Source organism: Dendrobium catenatum, unplaced genomic scaffold (genome assembly GCF_001605985.2).
Source record: "Dendrobium catenatum unplaced genomic scaffold, ASM160598v2 fragScaff_scaffold_1607, whole genome shotgun sequence".
Taxonomy (NCBI): Eukaryota; Viridiplantae; Streptophyta; class Magnoliopsida; order Asparagales; family Orchidaceae; genus Dendrobium; species Dendrobium catenatum.
The window spans coordinates 111,263-131,219 of NW_021320069.1; the positions used below are offsets into that span (position 1 = coordinate 111,263).

Here is a 19,957-nt window from a genome sequence, read left to right on the forward strand (position 1 = left end):
ATGGTTTGAGAGAAAAAGCTGGAAGGGATTAGAGAGGAGATTCACCTCCACCATCTAAACATAAAATTTTTATTTTGGAATTAAATTGTTTTTCTATCATATATAGGAAGTGTTAGAATTTTTTAAACGTTTTAGCTATTATATGCATTGGATATTACTAGTAAAATTGTTAATAATCATCTATGAAAATTATATAATAATTATGATGCTCCAGAATCTAATTTGAAAGAATTATTCATTTATCTTTTAATCAGTAATAATCAGAGTTATCTAAAATTATCTATCAGTAATAAACAACAAAATAGATTTTATAATTTAAAACATTAATGTACACAACTATATTCAATCTCAAAAAACATAGATAATACTACGGATCTATACGATCATATCATAACTATTATATCATAAATACAAAATAAAAATAAAAATAAAAAGAACTTGAATAATCCTAACATGCCTCACACTTCTACTCGCTTGCCCTAACATAAAATTATTTAATCATATTTAATGAGAAAAAAAACTAGCATGTCACCAAAACCTATGACTCAAATCAAAGTAAGGCAAATAAGCAATGTGCATGTCAACAATCAAATTATAATATTTGCATCCATATGATTATTGAATTAATGTAAAAATAATAAAATTCAAATATAATAGTAGTAAAATCTATAAACAGTAAAATATTACATTACAATGTCAGGAAAGCAGTAAACCAATATGAGTTTTAAATCTATAAATTAATTATCATATCCATAATATCAATCAGCACATAAATTTTATAAAGTATCAAATCAAAGCATCGATAAAGACTATCAAAATCATGTCAATGCAGTAAAATTATATAAGAATATACTCATATTATCCAGGAATTCTATATCACGCGCACAGTTTATCACAAGCATAGTATCGGAACAGTAAATTAATATTATCAAATAATATACAACAACAATCAAGTGGCATAATCAGTAGAATAATACATGTAGTAAATCCATATAATAAAAACAAATTTATACAATAATAAGAATAATACCTCAAGAACATACATTTCAGCAATCACACTAAACAAATAAGAAGCCCTGGCTGTTATGATATTTTTCAAAATAAGTACAAGTATTAGTAAATTATTGGCTTAGTAAATAGAGTTGTCACTCTTTACTCGTCAACACAGTAATAATCTCCTTATAACTCCCAATCAATGTATCGTGTGAATTAGTAGAGGATAACACTAAATCACTTTATTTAAAGGAAAGTTCATAGGCCCACCATCATGTACATGTCAGTCAGTCTCGAAATAACGAGTCAACTAATCTTTACTTTTCTTTTACATACACATTATTATCATAGTACTATGATAGTAATAGCGATCAGCTATTACGCAAGCACATAATCATATTCATTTCTAATGCATTGCATCAAATAATGCACCATTGAGCATAATTAAGAAAATGCAAAATCTTTGACAACCAAAATAGGTAGGAGGGTTGGTAGCGGGGGTTGTGGGGTTGAGCACGAGAAAACTAAAAAGCTTCTTTAGGAAGCAAGAGAAAACTAAATTAATCATCTGTCGGAATAAGACCAAATTTATGATATGCAAGAAAGCAAATAAATTTAAACAAATATTTTATTATGTTGTTTATTGGTCCAATTTTAGTTAGGATGTTCCACAAGACACCACATTGGTGTAAATTTCCTATAAATAGAGGTTGTAAGATGATGTATAAGAAGCCCCTTGTAATATCTCTAGGACCCTATTGAATAAAGGGAAATGGTTTTCTTGTAATCTCTATCCTTCTCTTCCCACTCATCCAAGATCAAGAAGAAGAGCTTCCTCTTCCTCAAGAAAGATAGAATAACAAATCATATCATAGAAAGATGAAAGCAATGTTGAGGAGGAGGGTGTTTTTGAGGTAAAGTGGACGGCCTTATACAGTTCGGGTTCAACATTTGAGTGAAGATCGGAGAGGAATGTAGGCATGTGCAGTGCCTCAAAGATATAGATGAGCATGATTGCGTGCAATATCTAGCGTGGATTAGATTCGCGTCCTGTAATTGGTGTAGTGCTGGTGAATGTACGGGTTGGACGCGAGCGCAAGTACTGGTCACATATGTGCAAGGGAAGACCCTTTTAGATGGCTACACACGGGCGGACTCGTGTAAGCAAGACAGAATAGTGGAATCAGGCAAGAGTCATGGGAGTGTCGTGTGCAAAATTAGGTCTTTCAGCTAAGAGAGTAGGCTAACGGAGGCAGATCTAGAGTAGGAGATTTTAGTCCAGACGGTGCAGTACAAACTGAATCTTGAGAGCATTGTTAGATCGAAAGTTAGTTCAGTCGAAAGAAGGCAGAGCTGTTGTAATAACCCATTTTTTCTAGAGTCAAAATACATGTTATTACAACTGCGATTTTTCAGTCCGAGTGCAGTTCTTGCATTTGAATTCAAGTTGAAATCTGACAAGTTCTTTTTTGAGGTGGAGCTTTTAAGTCATTAGTTTTGATGTGTCAGAATAGTGGATCAAAAATCTTGAGGAAATAGGTTGATTGTGGATTTTGAATCAAACCGGTGGCTCATGCAAAGCCATAGGTTGGAGTGTGCACAAGTGCCCTATGAAGATTGGCTAGTTGGAGGATGCTTAATGATAGAATACGGGTGTTCCATACATAACCAAATGCATGGGCCAAAAATATGTAGGAGCTAGAAATACACAAGGTACAATAGAGCGGATCATAGGAGGAACAACCACCAATGTAGACAAACGTGGTTTAGAATGCACAGGAGCGCGAGCTGGAGCTGTGGATTAAAACAAACAATGGAGGCCATTCACGAGTGGGATTGGGCTTGGTTCGGAAGGTTTGCTCGTGCAGTTAGTGCGGGGAGCCAATCGGATCAATGTAGGTACACAGGTAGTTCTTTTATTATAAAATCAGACCAAGGTGAAAATTGTTATGTTTTGGATTGATTTTAGTTAGAATGTTTCACAAGATACCACACTGATATGAATTTCTTATAAATAAAGGTTGTAGGATGTTGTATAAGAAGCCCCATTGTAATAACTCTAAGCCCCTATTGAATAAAGAAAAAGGTTTTTCCTGTAATCTCTCTCCCTCTCTTCTGTCTCCTCTCTCATCTAAGATCAAGAAGAAGAACATCTTCTTCCTCAAGCAAGATAGTGTAACATATTAGGCAATGGACCATCAAGCACTTTACTGCAAAGCTAGTTTTAACACAAGCATAAAAGAGAACGTAAAGCAAAAATATATGATGGGATCATTTATTCAACTTTAGTCAACAACTATTTTAATCAAATTAATCAGAACTTGCTTAGTTCAGATATTGCTAATCTTATGTAAAAATCTTGGCCACCATAAAGGAGAAAAAGTCCTTACCTTCATGGCAAGCTCCTAAGCTTAGTTTTAATGAGATGGGGAAGAGGGTTGGGTGAAGTTGCGGCAAGTTCCAGGCGAAGATGCTTCTTCAGCGATTCTTTTAAAACTCTTCTTCATGCGAAGCATGAGAAGCGAGCTTGTTTAAAATGTAATAGGTAGGAGGGTTGGTAGCGGGGGTTGTGGGGTTGGGCTCATGTGAATGGGAATACGAAAGGGTTATGTGTTAGGAGTGGGGAATATCACGGACTACAAGCTTTATAGTTAAGATTTTATTTGGAAAAAATTTAACTATTAAGATTTAATTTGGGATGAATCATAAGTGGCATTTATATATTGCTTTAGATAAGAGGCATAAATGAGTCGAGCTGAACTCGAGTCATAGCAAATTTGAACTCAGCTGGTCAATAAGAAAATTGGCTCGAACTCAAGCTCACACTCGAATCAAGCCCATAAAATGAAGTCAAATTCGGCTCATCCTTTAACTCTTTGGTGCAAGAGCTAGACTCAAGCTCATAAGAGTCCACTCGAGAAGCACAATGGATGAACTGGCAAAATCACCGCGAGTGAAAAAGTGCTGAAGAAAGAGTTTTTTTTTTTTTTGGAGAAGTGACGATGGCAGTAGCTTCGAAGACCAGCTTTTTTTTTGGAGAAGTAATAGTAGTAGGTGCATTAATGACATTAATTTTAAACAGCTTTTTGGAGTACTTTTTTTGGAATACTTTAACTTTTTTAAAAAAATAAATTTAAGTCAATTAAGACAATCTCACATGTGCATCACATACATAAGCTTCGAACCAAAGAACTCTTAATGGATAGCCAAAGCTCTTAACCAAGTAAGCTCGCAAGGCAAAGAGTCAAGTTTTATCAAACTCGAACTTAGCTCAAGCATGGCTCTATAACCTTGTCTTGTAAGCTTGTTGGTGAGTCTAGTTCTAGCCAAGCCAAGCCAAGCCAATTCGAGTATGTAGTTGTTCATGTTTGAGCTTGTTTGATATTAGCTTGTTCAAGCTTGATTCGAGCATTTTTGTTTGTGTTCAAGCTTGATTCATTTAAAATAATAGATGTTTATGTTTGGATTGTGTTTGATTCATATTCGATTTGCTTATGCTTATTGAGCTTTAAACAAACTAATCTATTGAGCCTGCTAAAAAGCAATCTCTTAGAGCTTGTTCAAGAATATATAGAGGAGTGGTTTTGATCTACCAAACAAGCCCGTTCATGAACAAATTGTAAGACTTAATAGAGTAGTCAGACAAATAGTTGATCATGTTTGTTTATTTAACAATGAGTATTTAAAAAATCATTTATGTTAGATATTGGTTCAAGATTTAGGTAATTTTTCATGTGTACTTTCTTTAGATTCTTGAATGACTTGTTTTGCCATTAGTGTAGTATTTTGAGTCTATAAATAAAGGCTATAGATTGTAATGGAGGGCATGTTTAAGCAATAAGAATTTAGTTTGTTTCTCTCCCTTTTCCCTTCCCTCCCTCCCTCTCCCAAGAAACTCATGAAGGAAGAGCATCATCCTCATCCAAGATCCTAACATCTGGTATCATAACTGGTTGGAGAAAACTTAAGAGGAGGAGGTTTTCTTTCTTAAAGAAAACGATTCAAGAAGATTCATGAAGCAAAAACGACGACATCCTTTTTAGAAGGGCGATCGCCAGGGCGGCATTGTCAGATCGGAGGTCTAGGCTTAGGTTGGTCAGAGAAGTCGGAGGCGGCTTCAGTTGCGGGTGTCTTGCATTGTACGAGGCAAGATGAACAAAAGGAAGGTCGTTCGCACAGGATAGAGAGATTAGGCATCAAACAAGGTGGAAGCAGAGCCTGCAAATGGAAGGCTTGCGGGGCACGTACGTTCGGAAGAAACCTGTGAGAAAGAAGCAAGAAGCAGTGGAAGAGGGTTGTCTCGCCAGAATCTGGGCAAGAGTAGAAGTCACAGAGCGGCAAGGGGGGCCCGCGAGTGCGTTCACATGAGAGGGTGGGCGGGAGCTAGCTCGTTGGGCATGGAATCCACGGTTCGTGCGTGGGATTCATACAGGCACCACAAGAAAAATGGAAGGATGAGGAAATCATAGTTGAAGGGAAAGTCTTTGTTGAATTGAGAGGGCAAAGAGAAAGTTTTAGTGAAAGTCAAGGGGAAGCAAATGATTTGGCTGAAAATACTTCATGTGGAAAGAAGAAAGACTTGGTTGAAGCTTGTGAAGAGGAAAAAACTTCTTACAATGAGAAGAAGGAAAGAATTAGTGATGAAAGCTTTAGCAGGGGATCAGTCCGAAGTGGACTGGAGGCTGCAGATTAAAAATATTATTCTCCATTAAAAGATCTTATTAGATTTTTTTTAAGGTGGAGTTCAAGAGACAATGAAGTGTAGTCGGCCTTTTCTTGAGTAGTAGCGTCGAGAGTGGCTCTTAGAGGACCACTAGCATGCGGGGAGATCACACGGGAGTAGGCGAAGGACCTCAGAGTGCAAGTCAATGCTCAAAGTGTGAGATTGAGATTAGAAGGGCATAGGTGAAGGCAGAGGGCTCAGTGCGCAGGTGGATACACGCAAAATGTGGTTGGAGTCAGACCACATGAATGCAGGCGCAGGCGCGGATTTGAGGCGCAAGGCGTGGGCACGAGGCCCCGAGTGCAAGTGGACCACAGGATTCGAAAGCAAGACGCATGGGTTACGTGGTGTTAACAGTCAAGCGGACATTATATTGGTGGGGAAGATCAACGGGGCTGTTCTTCGAGGACAGCATTTATGTTTTTGTGTATATCTAGAACCAAGGTAAAGATTGATGGATATTAGTCCAAAGTTTAGGTAGTATTTCATACATACTTTCTTTAGATACTTGAAAGACTTGTATTGTCATTGGTGTAGCATTTTGAGTCTATAAATAGATGTTACATATTATAATAGAGGACATCGTTAAGCAATAAGAATTTAATTTGCTGCTCTCCGTGTCCTCTTCCCTCCCTCCTACTCTCCCAAAAAGCTCATTAAGGGCTTTTTCCTCATCCAAGATCCTAACAGTTTAAACTTATTTGATTATTTAAATAAATAATCATGAACGGGTCGTAACTGAGCCGAGTCCCAAAAAACTTGTCAAATGCTCGATTCATTTGCAGCCCTAATGATTACTCCCAAAAACAAAATCTCATGAATTCTGAAATCATTGCGATATATATATATATATAGAGAGAGAGAAGAAAAAAGAAAAAAATGAGCAGTGTGAGCCTCTCCTCCATTTCACTTCTTCCCCTTCTCCTCCTCCACATCCTCCCCTCTCTTCACTCCATTGAAATCGGCATCGGCATTGGAGGCGGCGGCGGCGGATCCTACGGACCAACTCCAGCAGCAGACCACACCCCTGCGACTTCTCAAACGAAAAACAATTTCTTGCCTACAAAGTAATCCAACGCTTTAAAAAAACAATAACCTGCGACCCTCGCAACATAACCCAAACTTGGTCCGGTTACCGACCCTGCACTTACCGCGGCTTCTTCTTCGAAACGCCCCCTGGCCTCACCAATACCCCCACCATCGCATCCATAGACTTCAACGGCTACCGGCTCTGCTCCCCTGCTCTCACCGGCTTCGTCGACAACCTTCCCGACCTCGCCCTTTTCCACGCCAACTCAAACAATTTCTCCGGCACCGTTCCGAATCTCTCTAACCTTCCTTTCCTCTACGAACTGGACGTCAGTAACAATCACTTGAGCGGTAATTTTCCGACCAATGTTCTCCGACTCAGTAACCTTACCTTCCTTGACATCCGGTTTAATAGGTTCGCCGGTTCGGTTCCGGGTTTTATTTTTACACTCCGGCTCGATTATCTTTGTCTTAATAATAATCAATTTGATCAACCGCTTCCTGCTGATATTGGGAATTCACCGGTAATGTATCTGACATTGGCCAACAATGGATTTACGGGTCCTCTCCCACCTTCTATCTGCAATGCTTCCAATACTCTTCTTGAGGTAAAGTTCGCGACTTTTAAAGCAAATTTAGCAATTTTAAATTTCAGTCTAATCAAAAAGGCCGTTTCCTCCCCCCAGGTGCTGTTCCTGAACAACCACCTCTCCGGCTGCCTCCCGGCGGAAATCGGCAGTCTGAAAAAAGCCACAGTATTCGACGCCGGCTATAACCAACTGACCGGCACCATACCCTCCTCCTTCGCCTGTCTACTAAAGATCGAACAGCTCAACCTCGCCGTCAACAAACTCTACGGCGAAGTTCCCGACGCCTTATGCCGACTAGCTGACGTCGGAAGATTACTTAACCTCTCTCTTTCCCAAAACTACTTCACCAAAATCGGCCCCTGTTGCTGAAGCTTGATTAAGAAGGGGGTTCTCGACGTCCGCCTTAACTGTATACCGGGGCTGCCGAACCAACGGTCGCCGGCTGAGTGCGCCGCCTTTCTGGCTCGTTGCCCCGTTTGACCGTTGACGAACTATATGCCCTGTAAGCACATGCCGTTGACCGGAAATGATAACGTTGTGCCTTCGTCTTACAGATCTCATTCGGCGCTTGAACCATGAATGAATTGAGCCGAGTGTTACTCTGAACATTTCTTTGCTCAACTGTAATATTTGGAAAAAATTATGGTGACTGATAAGTCAATCAATTTCTTGGTATTTCAATATCTAAGCTTGATCATATAGTCATTTAGAGTCTATTTGGATAATTTTTTTATTGTTTTACTTTTTTTAGATAGTAATTATAAATTCATGTGACAACTTTTTTTTTTTCATTATTTATTAAAATTTTCTGTAACAATAAATTATTTTTTACAATAAGTATAAAAAATTTTCTGATAATAATTTCATATTCAACTTTATAGAAAGCTATAAATATTTCAAACAGACTTTATAGAAAGCTATAAATATTTCAAACAGGACTTTTGTAGTCTACTTTGATCAATTTTCTCATTATTATAATTCTTTTAAAAACTTTTGGTGCTCAGAAGTTTCTTTTGAGCAATATATCGCTTCAGTGCAATAGGTATAAATTCTAAGGACTGAACAGGTTTGATGTTGAACCAATTTTTTATGAGGGCGGAATCGATCACTAGCCGGTTCATAATTAAACTCACAGAATCGGCCGTTCCGATCCAATTTTTTAAATCATGGCTATAATAGCTATAAATAAATGCAATGATATTTATATGATATGGCTCAACTCGGCCAACATATATATTTGAGCATTTCATCATTTAGAATTTCAATATGAATAACTCCTCCGCTCTTAGGTATTGGAGAAATCATCAACCCCTCTTCTTTCATAGGTGAAGGGCATTAAAACACTTAATTATGCAAGAAATATATTATTTTGTAATCTTATAAGGTTTTGATTATGATTAAAATTGTTAGTAATAATTAAAAAAGTAATATAAAATGATTAAAAATAAATATATAATAAAATTCATGGCTTGTAAATTTTCTTAGAGATCAAATAAGGGACCACCACAAGTGAAGGAACCAAAGAGCATTTCTTTTGGATGAAAATTTATATCTTCTTAATGATAATTGTTAAGCACTTTCATTTTTTTTTTAAACTTTTGAGTGGAATGATTTAGTTTATTAGTATATCTAATATGTATAAGAGATGAATTATGATGAAATCAACTAAAATATTAATTTTTAGCCATACAAACAAGAAAATAGTCAACTCTAAATGGCTCTAAAAACTAGCCATTCAATGATAATTTCATAAATTAGTATAAGTTTTTTATTTTCTTAAATAATTTTAAGATTTTAAATTCAAAATGCAAATGTTATAAGTAAGTTTAAATGTTTAAAACTCAATAAATAGAATAAAAATTCACTTCAAAATTCTTCTAAGAAAATTATAAAGAATTAATTAATATTATAAATCAATATTTAAACATGATGACACAATTTTCATATTTAAAGGATTAAATTGTACATTTAGAATCAAATAAACTAGTTAAAAAGGTGTGCTGGGAGCGGAGGCTGTTGAGTCAGCCATGGAGCGGAGGAGCCGTTAGGCGATCGGCTCTGATACCATGATGAAGTCGTGTAGACAGGCAAACACCATTACAAGCTAAGAGAGGAAGAAGATGAACAGTGAAATGGATGATTTCATTAAGTTGTCTAAAACTGATTACATTGGTATAAATAAGTAAAGATGTTGCTTGGTGCAATTACATCATTGCCCCTTGACAGTTATAAAGTGATCAGGTGGCAGGCAAAGGTGGATAACGGGTCTGTTGTACGCCGGCGGGATCTGCTCCACTTTGTGCTAATGATTTGGGTTTAGTGCAGGATGCAAGAGCCATGCCATAAAATAAATAAAATATTAGCTTTTTTTTACAACAAATCAAACAAACCTCCTTACACTAGTTGTGAGGAATATAATATAAAAGATATTTAATTATGTAGACATTACATTTATCTGAAAATAAAATTTAAAATCTAAAATTTATTCTGGTTAAAATTTAATAAAAAAAATATTCTGGCCAAATTTTTATTTTATTTGGATTTCGAAAGAAGACAGGAAACGAAAAAAAAGTAGATCGAGCAAGTGGCTTAAAAGATTCCAAACACAAATAAAAACAAATTATGCTCATTAGTTAGGAGACATTTATTTGAACGTTTTAACCGATCAATTATTATGAATTTATTTATTTTTGGAATATTTAGGCAAATTTAAAATCTATTAGTTGATACTTAAAACTTTCAACCAACATACAAAGGACTGTAATTATTATGAATTTACATCATGCTCTAAAATTGTATATTTTCGATTAGTCTATGAAAGGGCTGAAAGCGATCAGCGAACCGACGAGCAATATAGACATTCTTTTCAAGAAGATGTTGCCGTCACTGCGGGTTTTTTTTTGGAACTTAAATGTATGGGAATCTATTTTATAACTGTTGGAATCAAATAATTCAATAAAGTTCAAATAAATTTTGACAATGCAAAGCCATATTATGGCACTCGTGAACCAATATAAATATTGTACTATATTTAGAAATGAAAACGATATATAGATACTAATATGTCACCAAAAATCATATTTATCGAGTATCAATATTGAGTCATCTAAATTGAAAACTTTCGAAATTAAATTTCGGATCATCTGAACTCCAATATCATTAAACTTATAATCAAATAGAACGTCTCAGCGAGACGAACCCACCGACACCAAAATAGGTTCAATCCGAGCCCAAATGAGTTCAAACCAAAGGATTAGAGCATATTTGAAAGCTCCAAAATATTAATTGAATGATAAAATGATATCCAAGTATGACATGCTTATAATTGAACCAAACGGCTTGATGGGAGGAATCCAATGATACCAAAATTGCTTTATTCTAACATCATTAAGACACTTAAATATTGAATAAATAGTTCATGATTGAGGGAATCAGTATAGTACGTCTAATAGAGCACTCTGAATTTACCATGAATTCTTCATATTCACGAGGCATCTCACTCTTAAAATCTATAAATAGACCCCTCTTCCCATGTGAAAAGGAGCTTGAATTATTGGAGGTTTAGACCCTTGACTAGAGACTTAAGAGAGCTTTGAGGCTTGGAGAATCCCGGAGCTCCACCTTGGCTCGAATACCGATGAACCCTCGCCACTAAGCTACTGCGACTTCCGTTGTTTACTGACTACAGTCACTCCGACCTCTATCGCCTGCCAACTACAATCCCTCCTACCTCTATCATGTGACAACACTCCCCTCTACCTCAATCACCCGACTACAACCACTCTGACCTCTATCGTTCGACTACGATCTTACCAACCAAACGAACATGCTAATATTTTTTTGAGAACAATTCTCATATCATTTAATTATTCCAACTCCCACCATGTAATGTGCTATATATAATATATATTTGTCAAAGCCTTCCCCCAAAGAAGGATATCATTTGTAATTGATTGCAAACACTAATTGAATTATTTTTAACAGGACCATGCCCAGTAGTTTTTCTCATTTAAGGATTTTCCATGTAAAATTCTTTTTGACTCTTATAACTTTTGCACCCCTCTTATCTAATGCACCCCTCTTATCTACTTTCGTAGGGGTGTCAATTTCGGGTCACGGGTCGGGTTCAAGTCGAGCCTGAAACTGAACCTACACTATCCGTGGTCAACCCGAACCTAACCCATTTTTTGCAAACTGATCGGTTTTTCGAACCTGAACCCGACCAGGTTCAGGTCAGAGTCAACTCGACACGACCCAAATGACCTGGGTTGACCAAAAACTGCTAGTTTTTTGGGTCCAAAAGCAGGTCAATCTCAACTTTTCAGGTCGAAAATGGGTCAATATCAGGTTTCTGGGTAAAAAACGAATTTTTGGGTAAAAAACAAGTCAATTTCAGGTTAAAGGGTCAACTTGAAACCGACCCAATTTTTGAAACGGGTCGAATTGTTGAACCTGAACTCGACACACTTCGGGTCCGTGTTGACCCTTACCCAAAACTTTCGGGTCAAGTTCGAGTCAGGTTTTCGATTCGTTTCAAATATTGTCACCCCTATACTTTCATACTCTTCTGACTTTAAAACCCTTATATATGTGTTTCTCCTCATTTTTATCTGTCTATGCGTTGAATCATCATACAAAGCTTAAACTCTAAAATCTATATCTCTATACTGTCACGGATGTTCTGGCGCACAACAAATACATGTCCCTATTAAATTTGTTTAATTGGCTCATCGTTCTCTTCAATTGTAGCAATTTAGTCGAGAGATTAATTGCTCAGATCTATCTATAATTATCTAGTACCTTTAAGTAGGATTCCTTTATTTTTTATTGGATAACTTCAAATTTGATAGTCTATTAGGTGTAGTGGGCATGAATTGATGGCTTGAATGATAAATCAAATTATTGGTGATCACGCCGCTCACTTTAGTCTATTGGTTGATAGCTTTGACTACTAACCAAGAGGTCTTGAATTTGAAATTTATATATATGATGTGTGTGTCGATTTACATTAATGGTTCAAATGTGAAAAAAAAAAAAAAAAAAACCATTAGTGATCAGTTTATTCTTCAGTTGACACAGCTCATGGTGACAAGCATGATCAATGGATTACATGTGGCCATCCATAATGGATAGAGGCAGGATGATCCAGAGTATTATCGAGTACATTTTGATAACTATTCCATCTCTTATTAATGAGTAAATTATGTCACCATGGCAGCGCCCGAGTACTGGTATCCTTGTCATCTTCTTGACTCATCTCGCGATGATCCCCCTTTATCAAAAATTATTCAGAAAGTAATCTAATAATTGATAATTTATCTATTAGGCATGATTAAAGATTATCATGTTTGATTTTTAATAAATAAAAGATCTATCAAGGCTTTTTTTCATTCAAGCATTCAAGAAATTCAAATATTCTCATTAGCATAAATCCACAAAAATAAGCATATCATTAGCTTGAATCCACAAAAAAAAAACTCCACATCTCCACTCTTTATACCACTCCCAAACACAGATCAAGAATGTCTTCTTCGATTCAAAATCCTTGGTGAAGCCTCTCCCTCCCTACCATCCAAAGATATACTCTTCAATATTAAGGCTAAAAACAAATCATTGTTGTTAGTAAAGCCATACATATCAGCAACTAATGCTGACTCATCAAGACTCATACGGCGCAATCAAGATTAGCTTTTCCTGATCATTGTTTGCTCTTTCTTCTCTCTCTATATATAAATGTTATCTTGTATTGTATCCTGATATACAAGAAACTATTCTTCTCTCTACATTGTGTTTTCTCTCTGTATGACTTTGCACTTCTTCTATTCTTGAATTCTATCATGGCATCAGAGTGATTAGGCTCCACAGCGAACATCAATAACAATGGCCGATCAAGATTCTGCGATATCCACTCTCTAGAATTCAACTCTCTCTGCTTCTCTCGCCAAATTCATCATTCCCACACCTCTCAAATTCCCCATATCAAATCTCAAAAGTCTCGTTCCCACACAACTCACCCTTGAAAATTACTCAATTTGGCGCCTCCAACTCCATCAGCACTTCTCAGCTAATGGCTTCAGCGAACATCTCTTTGGCACCTCTTCTTGCCCACCGAAAACCTCACCGATAGAGTACAATTTGTGGAAACTCGTAGATCACAATTTTATTTATGCCCTCTCTCCACAAAACCTCCATCCGTTCTTCCATATGTCATCACCCTAACCACCGCTCATGACGTCTAGATTACTCTCGAATGACGGCTTCAACCCACAAATTGATCCCGCATAATTCAGCTCAAGAACGAGCTGCACCAAAAGCAAATGAAAGATTGCACAATGCAACAGTATCTTGCTCAAATCAAGATACTCGTCGACAACATAACCGCTGCCGGATCGAATGTTGACACCGAAGACATCATATTATACATCCTAAACGACCTTCTCCATAAACTAATCAAAAACACTTTCAATAGTTCCATTCAAACTTTTAGATCCAATGGAGGTGGGGAATTCATAAGCAATGCATTCCGCATTTATCTCTTAAACAACGTCCTTACTAACCAAATCAGTTGTCCATACACACCGGAGCAAAACGACCTCAACGAACGCAAGCACCGCCATCTTCTAGGTCTCACTAGAATGCTCCTTCATGCTGCTCATCTTCCGAATCCTTTCAGGGCCGAAGCCATTTCCACAGCAAACTACCTAATAAACAGGTTACCTTCCTCAGCTATTTCAAATCAAACTCCTTACTCCAGGTTACACGGTCAACTCGTAACCTACACTCACCTGCGCACATTCAGATGCTTGTGCTTTCTGTGGCTTCAACCTCAAGCCCAAAACAAACTCTCTCCTCGCTCCTAGGAATGTATCTTTCTAGGCTACTCATCTCAACACAAAGGCTATCGCTGCCTAAATATTCTAACCAACCATGTCCATATCTCAAGACATGTCATTTTTCATGAACATCAATTTCCCTTCCAATCAAACTCATCTCAAACACCCTCTACATCATCAGATAGTGTTTACTCACCTCTGCTTCTTGTTCCGCAATCCACCATATCGAAAAACGTCCAGCTTCCTTCTTCTTCCAAAACTCCACCAATTTCTCCTTTACCTTCATCTATTATTCCATCTACACCTCCCACTCTCATCTCTACTAATGACAGCCAACCTCACCATTCGCAAGCACCTCTCTCTCAAACCCAACGCACCCAAACGCATCACATGCAGACATGGATAAAATCTGGCATATCCAAACCCAAACAAATATTCAACCTATCCGCTGTCTCTACTCTGGAACCCACTCCCACATCATACTCTCAAGGCATTAAAAATACAAATTGGAGATCAGCAATGTCTTCCGAATTCCTCGCTCTTCAAAAGCAAGGAATATGGTCTCTTGTCCCTCTGCCACTAGAAAAACCTTTCCTTGGCTATAAGTGGACATTCAAGACAAAAGTCCAACCTAATGGTCAGGTTGCAAGATACAAGGCTCATCTGGTTGCTTAAGGCTGCTCTCGGGAATTTGACATAAACTACACAGAAACGTTCAGTCCAGTTGCCAAAATGGTAAATATTCATATTCATCTCACAGTGGCTCTTTATCACAAATGGTCAGTCACTCAACTCAATGTCTCCAACACCTTCTTGCACATCAAATTACATGATGAAGTCTACATGAAACAGCCTATAGGTTTCGTCGATGTTCAACATCCTCACCACGTATGCAAACTCCATAAATCCATCTACGGACTAAAATAGTCCCCCCACCAATGATTCCAAAAAATCACAACCTTCCAAACTCTCAGCTTCAAATTTAGTAAAGCTGATCCTTCATTACTAATTTATAATAATGACAACATTTATGTATTTATCCTTATCTACGTAGATGATATACTCCCTACAGGGAATAGCTCTACCAAAATTCAAAGTGTTCTGCATAGTTAAACTCCAAGTTCAGCCTAAAGCAACTTGGTAACATCTCTCTCTTTCTCGGCATACAGGTTCTTCAAACTCCGACGGGATATTTTCTGCACCAGCAACACTACGCACAAGAAATTTTACACAGCCGGTTTCTCAGAATGCAAAACCTCCACGACACCCATCGGACTAAAAAGGTCCACCTGCAATAATGAAGACCATCCATATCATGATCCTCACATGTTCCGCAAGCTCGCCGGCTCTCTATAATACCTATTGGTCACTATACCTGACAGACACGGACACGGCGACACGGATACGACACGACACGGACACGAGACACGTCAGTTATTGAAAATATAGGACACGAGTTGGACACGGCATTATAGTTTTTTATATTTAAAAAAGTGTATAAAAATTAAATAAATATAATTTTAAAAATAATTTGAAAATAATAAGTCATTTAACTATAATTTGTGCTTAAAATGATTAGTATTAGGATGTCGATAGTTAGGCATCGATCCCGTTTATTAGTCACCAAGAGAGAAGATAAAAATACCTTCACTACCAAAAAGAAATGAAAATGATAATATTTGATGATTGGGTATTAAGTGTGGACGTTGATTTGGTGTTGTGGATAGAAAATAAAAAATTTAGTTTAAATCCCGCAAAATACAAGAAATTATAATTAAAAAAATTAATAAAATATTTAAGATGCGCATGTCGGACACGCGTGTCCAATTTGTATTTAATATTTCTTAATCGAACACGTTTTCGGCGTGTCCGACACGTGTTAGAGGAGTGTCGGGCAAGTGTCGTGTCGGACACTGCACGCCTCTTTGAGGAGAAGTGTCGATGCATCATAGCCTGACATTGTGTTTGCAACCAACATCATCTGCCAACACATGCATCAACCACGCAACACTGACTACCACGCTCTAAAACGACTACTCATGTATATAAAAGGTACGATCAACTATAGCCTCCCAATCAAGACAGGCGACCTTCAGCTTTGCACTTACACTGAAGCCGACTGGGCGTTCGACTCCGCTGATCGCAAATCAATCTCAAGATTTTGCACATTCATGGGCCACAATCTCATCTCATGGTCTATCAAGAAATAATCAACGGTGGCAAAATCCTCCACAGAAGCTTAGTACTAGTCCCTTTCATCCGCCACCTCTGACATACTCTGGAAGTGTATATTAGCCACAAAATTCAACATACCACAAACTTCTCCGACACCAATATTCTACGAAAATACCACAGCAATAGCTCTAGCTAACAATCCCGTCTTCCATGCTCAGACTAAGTACATCGAAATTGACTATCACTTTATCAGCGGACACATCAAGCAAGGCGCGATCAACGTTCGCCACGTCAACACTACAGATCATATCGCTGATATTCTCACCAAGCCTCTTTCCGCATCTCGATTATGTGCTCTCTGATCCAAATTAATCATTCGTTCACATAATGATTAATTTGCGGCGGGCTGTTAGTAAAGGCATGCATGTCAACAACTAATGTTGACTCATCAAGACTCGTACGGTGCAATCAAGATTAGCCTTTACTGATAACTGTTTGCTCTTTCTTCTCTATACATATGTTATCATGAATTGTATCCTGATATACAAGAAACTATTCTTGTCTCTACATTGTGTTTTCTCTCTGTATGGCTTTGCACTTCTTCTATTCTTGAAATTCTATCAATTATCCATATTAAATTCTTAGAACATTCTCATTTCTAACTCCAAAGCATAAAAGCAGCAATACAATCACAACTGACACAATATAATAGACTAAAATGGGAAGCCATTAAACTTATAATTTAGAGAAACACTATGCATGAAAAAAAAAAAACTTATACCTAAATTTATGACACGCCATCTAGATAAATAAAATTTTTTTCAAGCAAAAGTGCACACAACAACAATAAAAAGTCTTTATCACACAATGCGGGGTCGGTTATACGAATCTTTTTTCTCTATTATATCCTATTAAGAGTCAAGTTCTCATTAAAATCTAATAAAAAAAGTCAATTTTAATACTTTTTATTTAAGTCTTTTTTTTTTTTGTCTATCTCTATATTTCTTCATATAGGCCAAATCTAATACATCTACTCTTCTAATAAAATCATCATAATGTCAACATTTTATGTGACTAAATCATTTAAGATGACTCTCAAATCTTATCTTCCACTGATGCTACTCCAATCTCAAATAAAACTTGTCAACATTCAGCTTAAAATTTATTGAATAATCATGACTTGAAAACAAAAGTGCAAACCCTTCTTCATAGTTTAATTTAGTCACCAAACCTCAACTGATTATTGATATGAATTTATTTAAAAACATAGCCTTTTATAAAGAGATCTCCCATCATAAAATTTTGCCAAATGGCCTCCCTCTATCCTGCCCCCAACATGCTCATGTTAACAACTACTCGTATGATAACCCCCATGTGCAGAAATTTTAAAATTATTTGATTTATTTTAAGTGTAATATAAAACTTGACTATTCATATATTACACTTATCTCACAACAAATTCAAGCTAAATATCTCTTAATCCAATATTCTGGCTCAAATTTTCATCTACTAACAAACGCCAAATATAAGTGGAAACCCTGAACTAAAATGTCCATGCAAAATGTATAATATTCAGCTCATGAAAAATGAAGCTACAAAAAAAAAAAATAGATGAAATTGATAGTGTTCGTTCTAGAGAAACAAAGGAGAATCTAAATTTGCAGAAACTGAAGTGCATTAAATGAAAAATTAGCATTCATAAATGGATACATTAAATCTCCATTACTCTCCACCACACCAAACAAAAGGATATATAAACTAATTCATGGAATTTTCAAACTTCACTACAAAGTATATCCCTAAGCATGCATGACATCAGCTAGATACCTTGGTAGTGTACACGTCATCAGTACACCTCTAATCAATGTAAAATGACAGTTTTCTTCAGGAGTAAAAAGAGAGATCTTTTTCATCGAAGACTCATTAAGACAAGAATTAGGAGCGGTTTAGTATAGAGAGTTAACTATACTAAATAAAAGGCATCAGGCTGAGCTTCTAGAAGCAACAGCATCCTCAGCAGCAGCTGCTCTCTTTCTATTATAACGCTGAAAAAATGCAGGTTGAGACGAATGCAAGATTGCAGGAAAAATAATTTAAAGAAACTCAACTAACCTGCTTTCCGAAGGTGAATGGAACATATCTGTACTTAATCATGTGAAGTATTTGTCGCTTCATTGTTGCTGTGAATAGAACCACCCAGTAAAGGAGTAGAATAGGCCAAAAAACAGGCACATCGAATACGCTAAAGAAGGTCATGATGAAAGCAATAACAAATGCTTTTGTCATGGAATACCTGCAGGGAAAAAAAGAGTGTTAATGAGTCAACACAACATGGTTTTCTAGGTTAGCCTTATCTAAGGTAACTGAAAATCTTGCTGCTAAGCACATGCGATTTTTTTTGTAATTTGATTTATCATTGCTTTGATGATAACAAATCTTGTAATGGTAATAACTGATTAATTTTTAAGTAATTAGCAAATTTATCAAACAAGTAGTAACCATAGAGATGCTGAACCAGTGAGTAAGCTAGTTTGCAGCTGTTGCGACCTGGAGACGAATGTCCAGCAGAAAAATCAGTGTGATTCAGGAATGCAATTAAAGATCTAAGGCTTGGTACTTAGTTTAGTATATTTGTTACTCAATATAGTCCACTATAGTAGAGTTTCTTTGATCCCCTGACACAATAGCTTGAACTTATATCACTAAATTAAATTGACAATTTTCTATGACCTATGAATCTATGATGCACCAATACTTCTCCTTAAAGAGGTATGTAATATCTGACACATATCTGACACGACATATATCTGACATGCCTCTGAAACATGTCGAACACGTAGAAGACGTGTCCAATTAAAAAAATATTAAATATAATTTGGACATTAATGTCTTAAATATTTTATGAAATTTTTTTTAAATATAATTTTTTGTACTCCAATATTTATTTATTAAAAAAATCTAAAATAAATTTATTATTCTCTTCACAACTCCAAATCAATCACCCATACTCGATATCGTATTTCTCGAACATTCTCATTTTCATTGCTCTCTACGAGATTATGATAGGGTTTTACAACAATCTATGATACCATCTCTCTGATGTCATCACAATCTCAATATTTTAAAACCATTTCAACATTAAAGTATGATGTTGTCTAATCATTAAAACTCGACGCCAAAAATTTCTACACCCACAATCACACCCCCACACCATATCGACGTCATATCTTTATCCAATATCATCTCAATATGAAACATCGACATCATCTCGACATTGAGGCTGATGTTGTCTCGACATCGATGCCTAATTTTTTATAGCATTGTCATCTCCCCTCTCACTGCCTAACATGACATCCATGTCTCTCTCGACATACTAATATTAATCAATTTAAGCACATATTATAGCTAAATTACTTATTATTTCTCAATTATTTTTAATATTATGCTTATTCAATTTCTATATACAATTTTTAATATATAAAAATTATAAAAGCGTGTTCAGCCTGTGTCCGTGTCTGTGCATCAAAGTCTATAACTAAACAAAATAATTCTATCATACAAAATTTGATTAGGAAAGAATTAACCCCCATAATATAAATTAAAATTTTCGGTAT

At 36.4% G+C, this 19,957-nt stretch overlaps 2 protein-coding genes across 3 annotated transcripts in view; one reads left to right on the forward strand and one right to left on the reverse strand.

Moving 5' to 3' along the window:
* Positions 1–5,939: 5,939 nt before the first annotated feature.
* Positions 5,940–7,711, forward strand: LOC110093736 (uncharacterized protein At4g06744-like). Its single transcript, XM_020818716.2, has 3 exons — positions 5,940–6,160; positions 6,696–7,353; positions 7,432–7,711. The coding sequence occupies exons 1-3, from the start codon at positions 5,940–5,942 to the stop codon at positions 7,702–7,704; spliced, it is 1,152 nt and encodes a 383-aa protein (XP_020674375.2). The 3' UTR covers positions 7,705–7,711.
* A 10,289-nt stretch (positions 7,712–18,000) lies between these two features.
* Positions 18,001–19,957, reverse strand: part of LOC110093739 (protein RER1A) — a 33,112-nt gene continuing 31,155 nt past the window's right edge. Inside the window, exons 2-3 of one of the 2 annotated variants that reach the window (XM_020818719.2) lie at positions 18,456–18,636; positions 18,001–18,377 (exon numbers count right to left, since the gene is read on the reverse strand). In XM_020818719.2, coding sequence (XP_020674378.1) covers positions 18,357–18,377; positions 18,456–18,636 — 202 coding nt within the window. In that variant the 3' untranslated portion in view covers positions 18,001–18,356. Of the gene's footprint in view, positions 18,389–18,455; positions 18,637–19,957 lie in introns of both variants that reach the window. The other variant, XM_020818718.2, reaches the window with a different exon arrangement.

What these genes read in the sequence shown, in the direction of transcription:
- LOC110093736 (XM_020818716.2), top strand. Translation starts at nt 5,940, where the DNA reads ATGTGGTTGGAGTCAGACCACATGAATGCAGGCGCAGGCGCGGATTTG. An exon ending in TGTGTATATCTAGAACCAAG is followed by an intron (nt 6,161 to 6,695) that starts GTAAAGATTGAT and finishes TCGGCATTGGAG; the next exon opens with GCGGCGGCGGCGGATCCTAC. An exon ending in CTTCCAATACTCTTCTTGAG is followed by an intron (nt 7,354 to 7,431) that starts GTAAAGTTCGCG and finishes TCCTCCCCCCAG; the next exon opens with GTGCTGTTCCTGAACAACCA.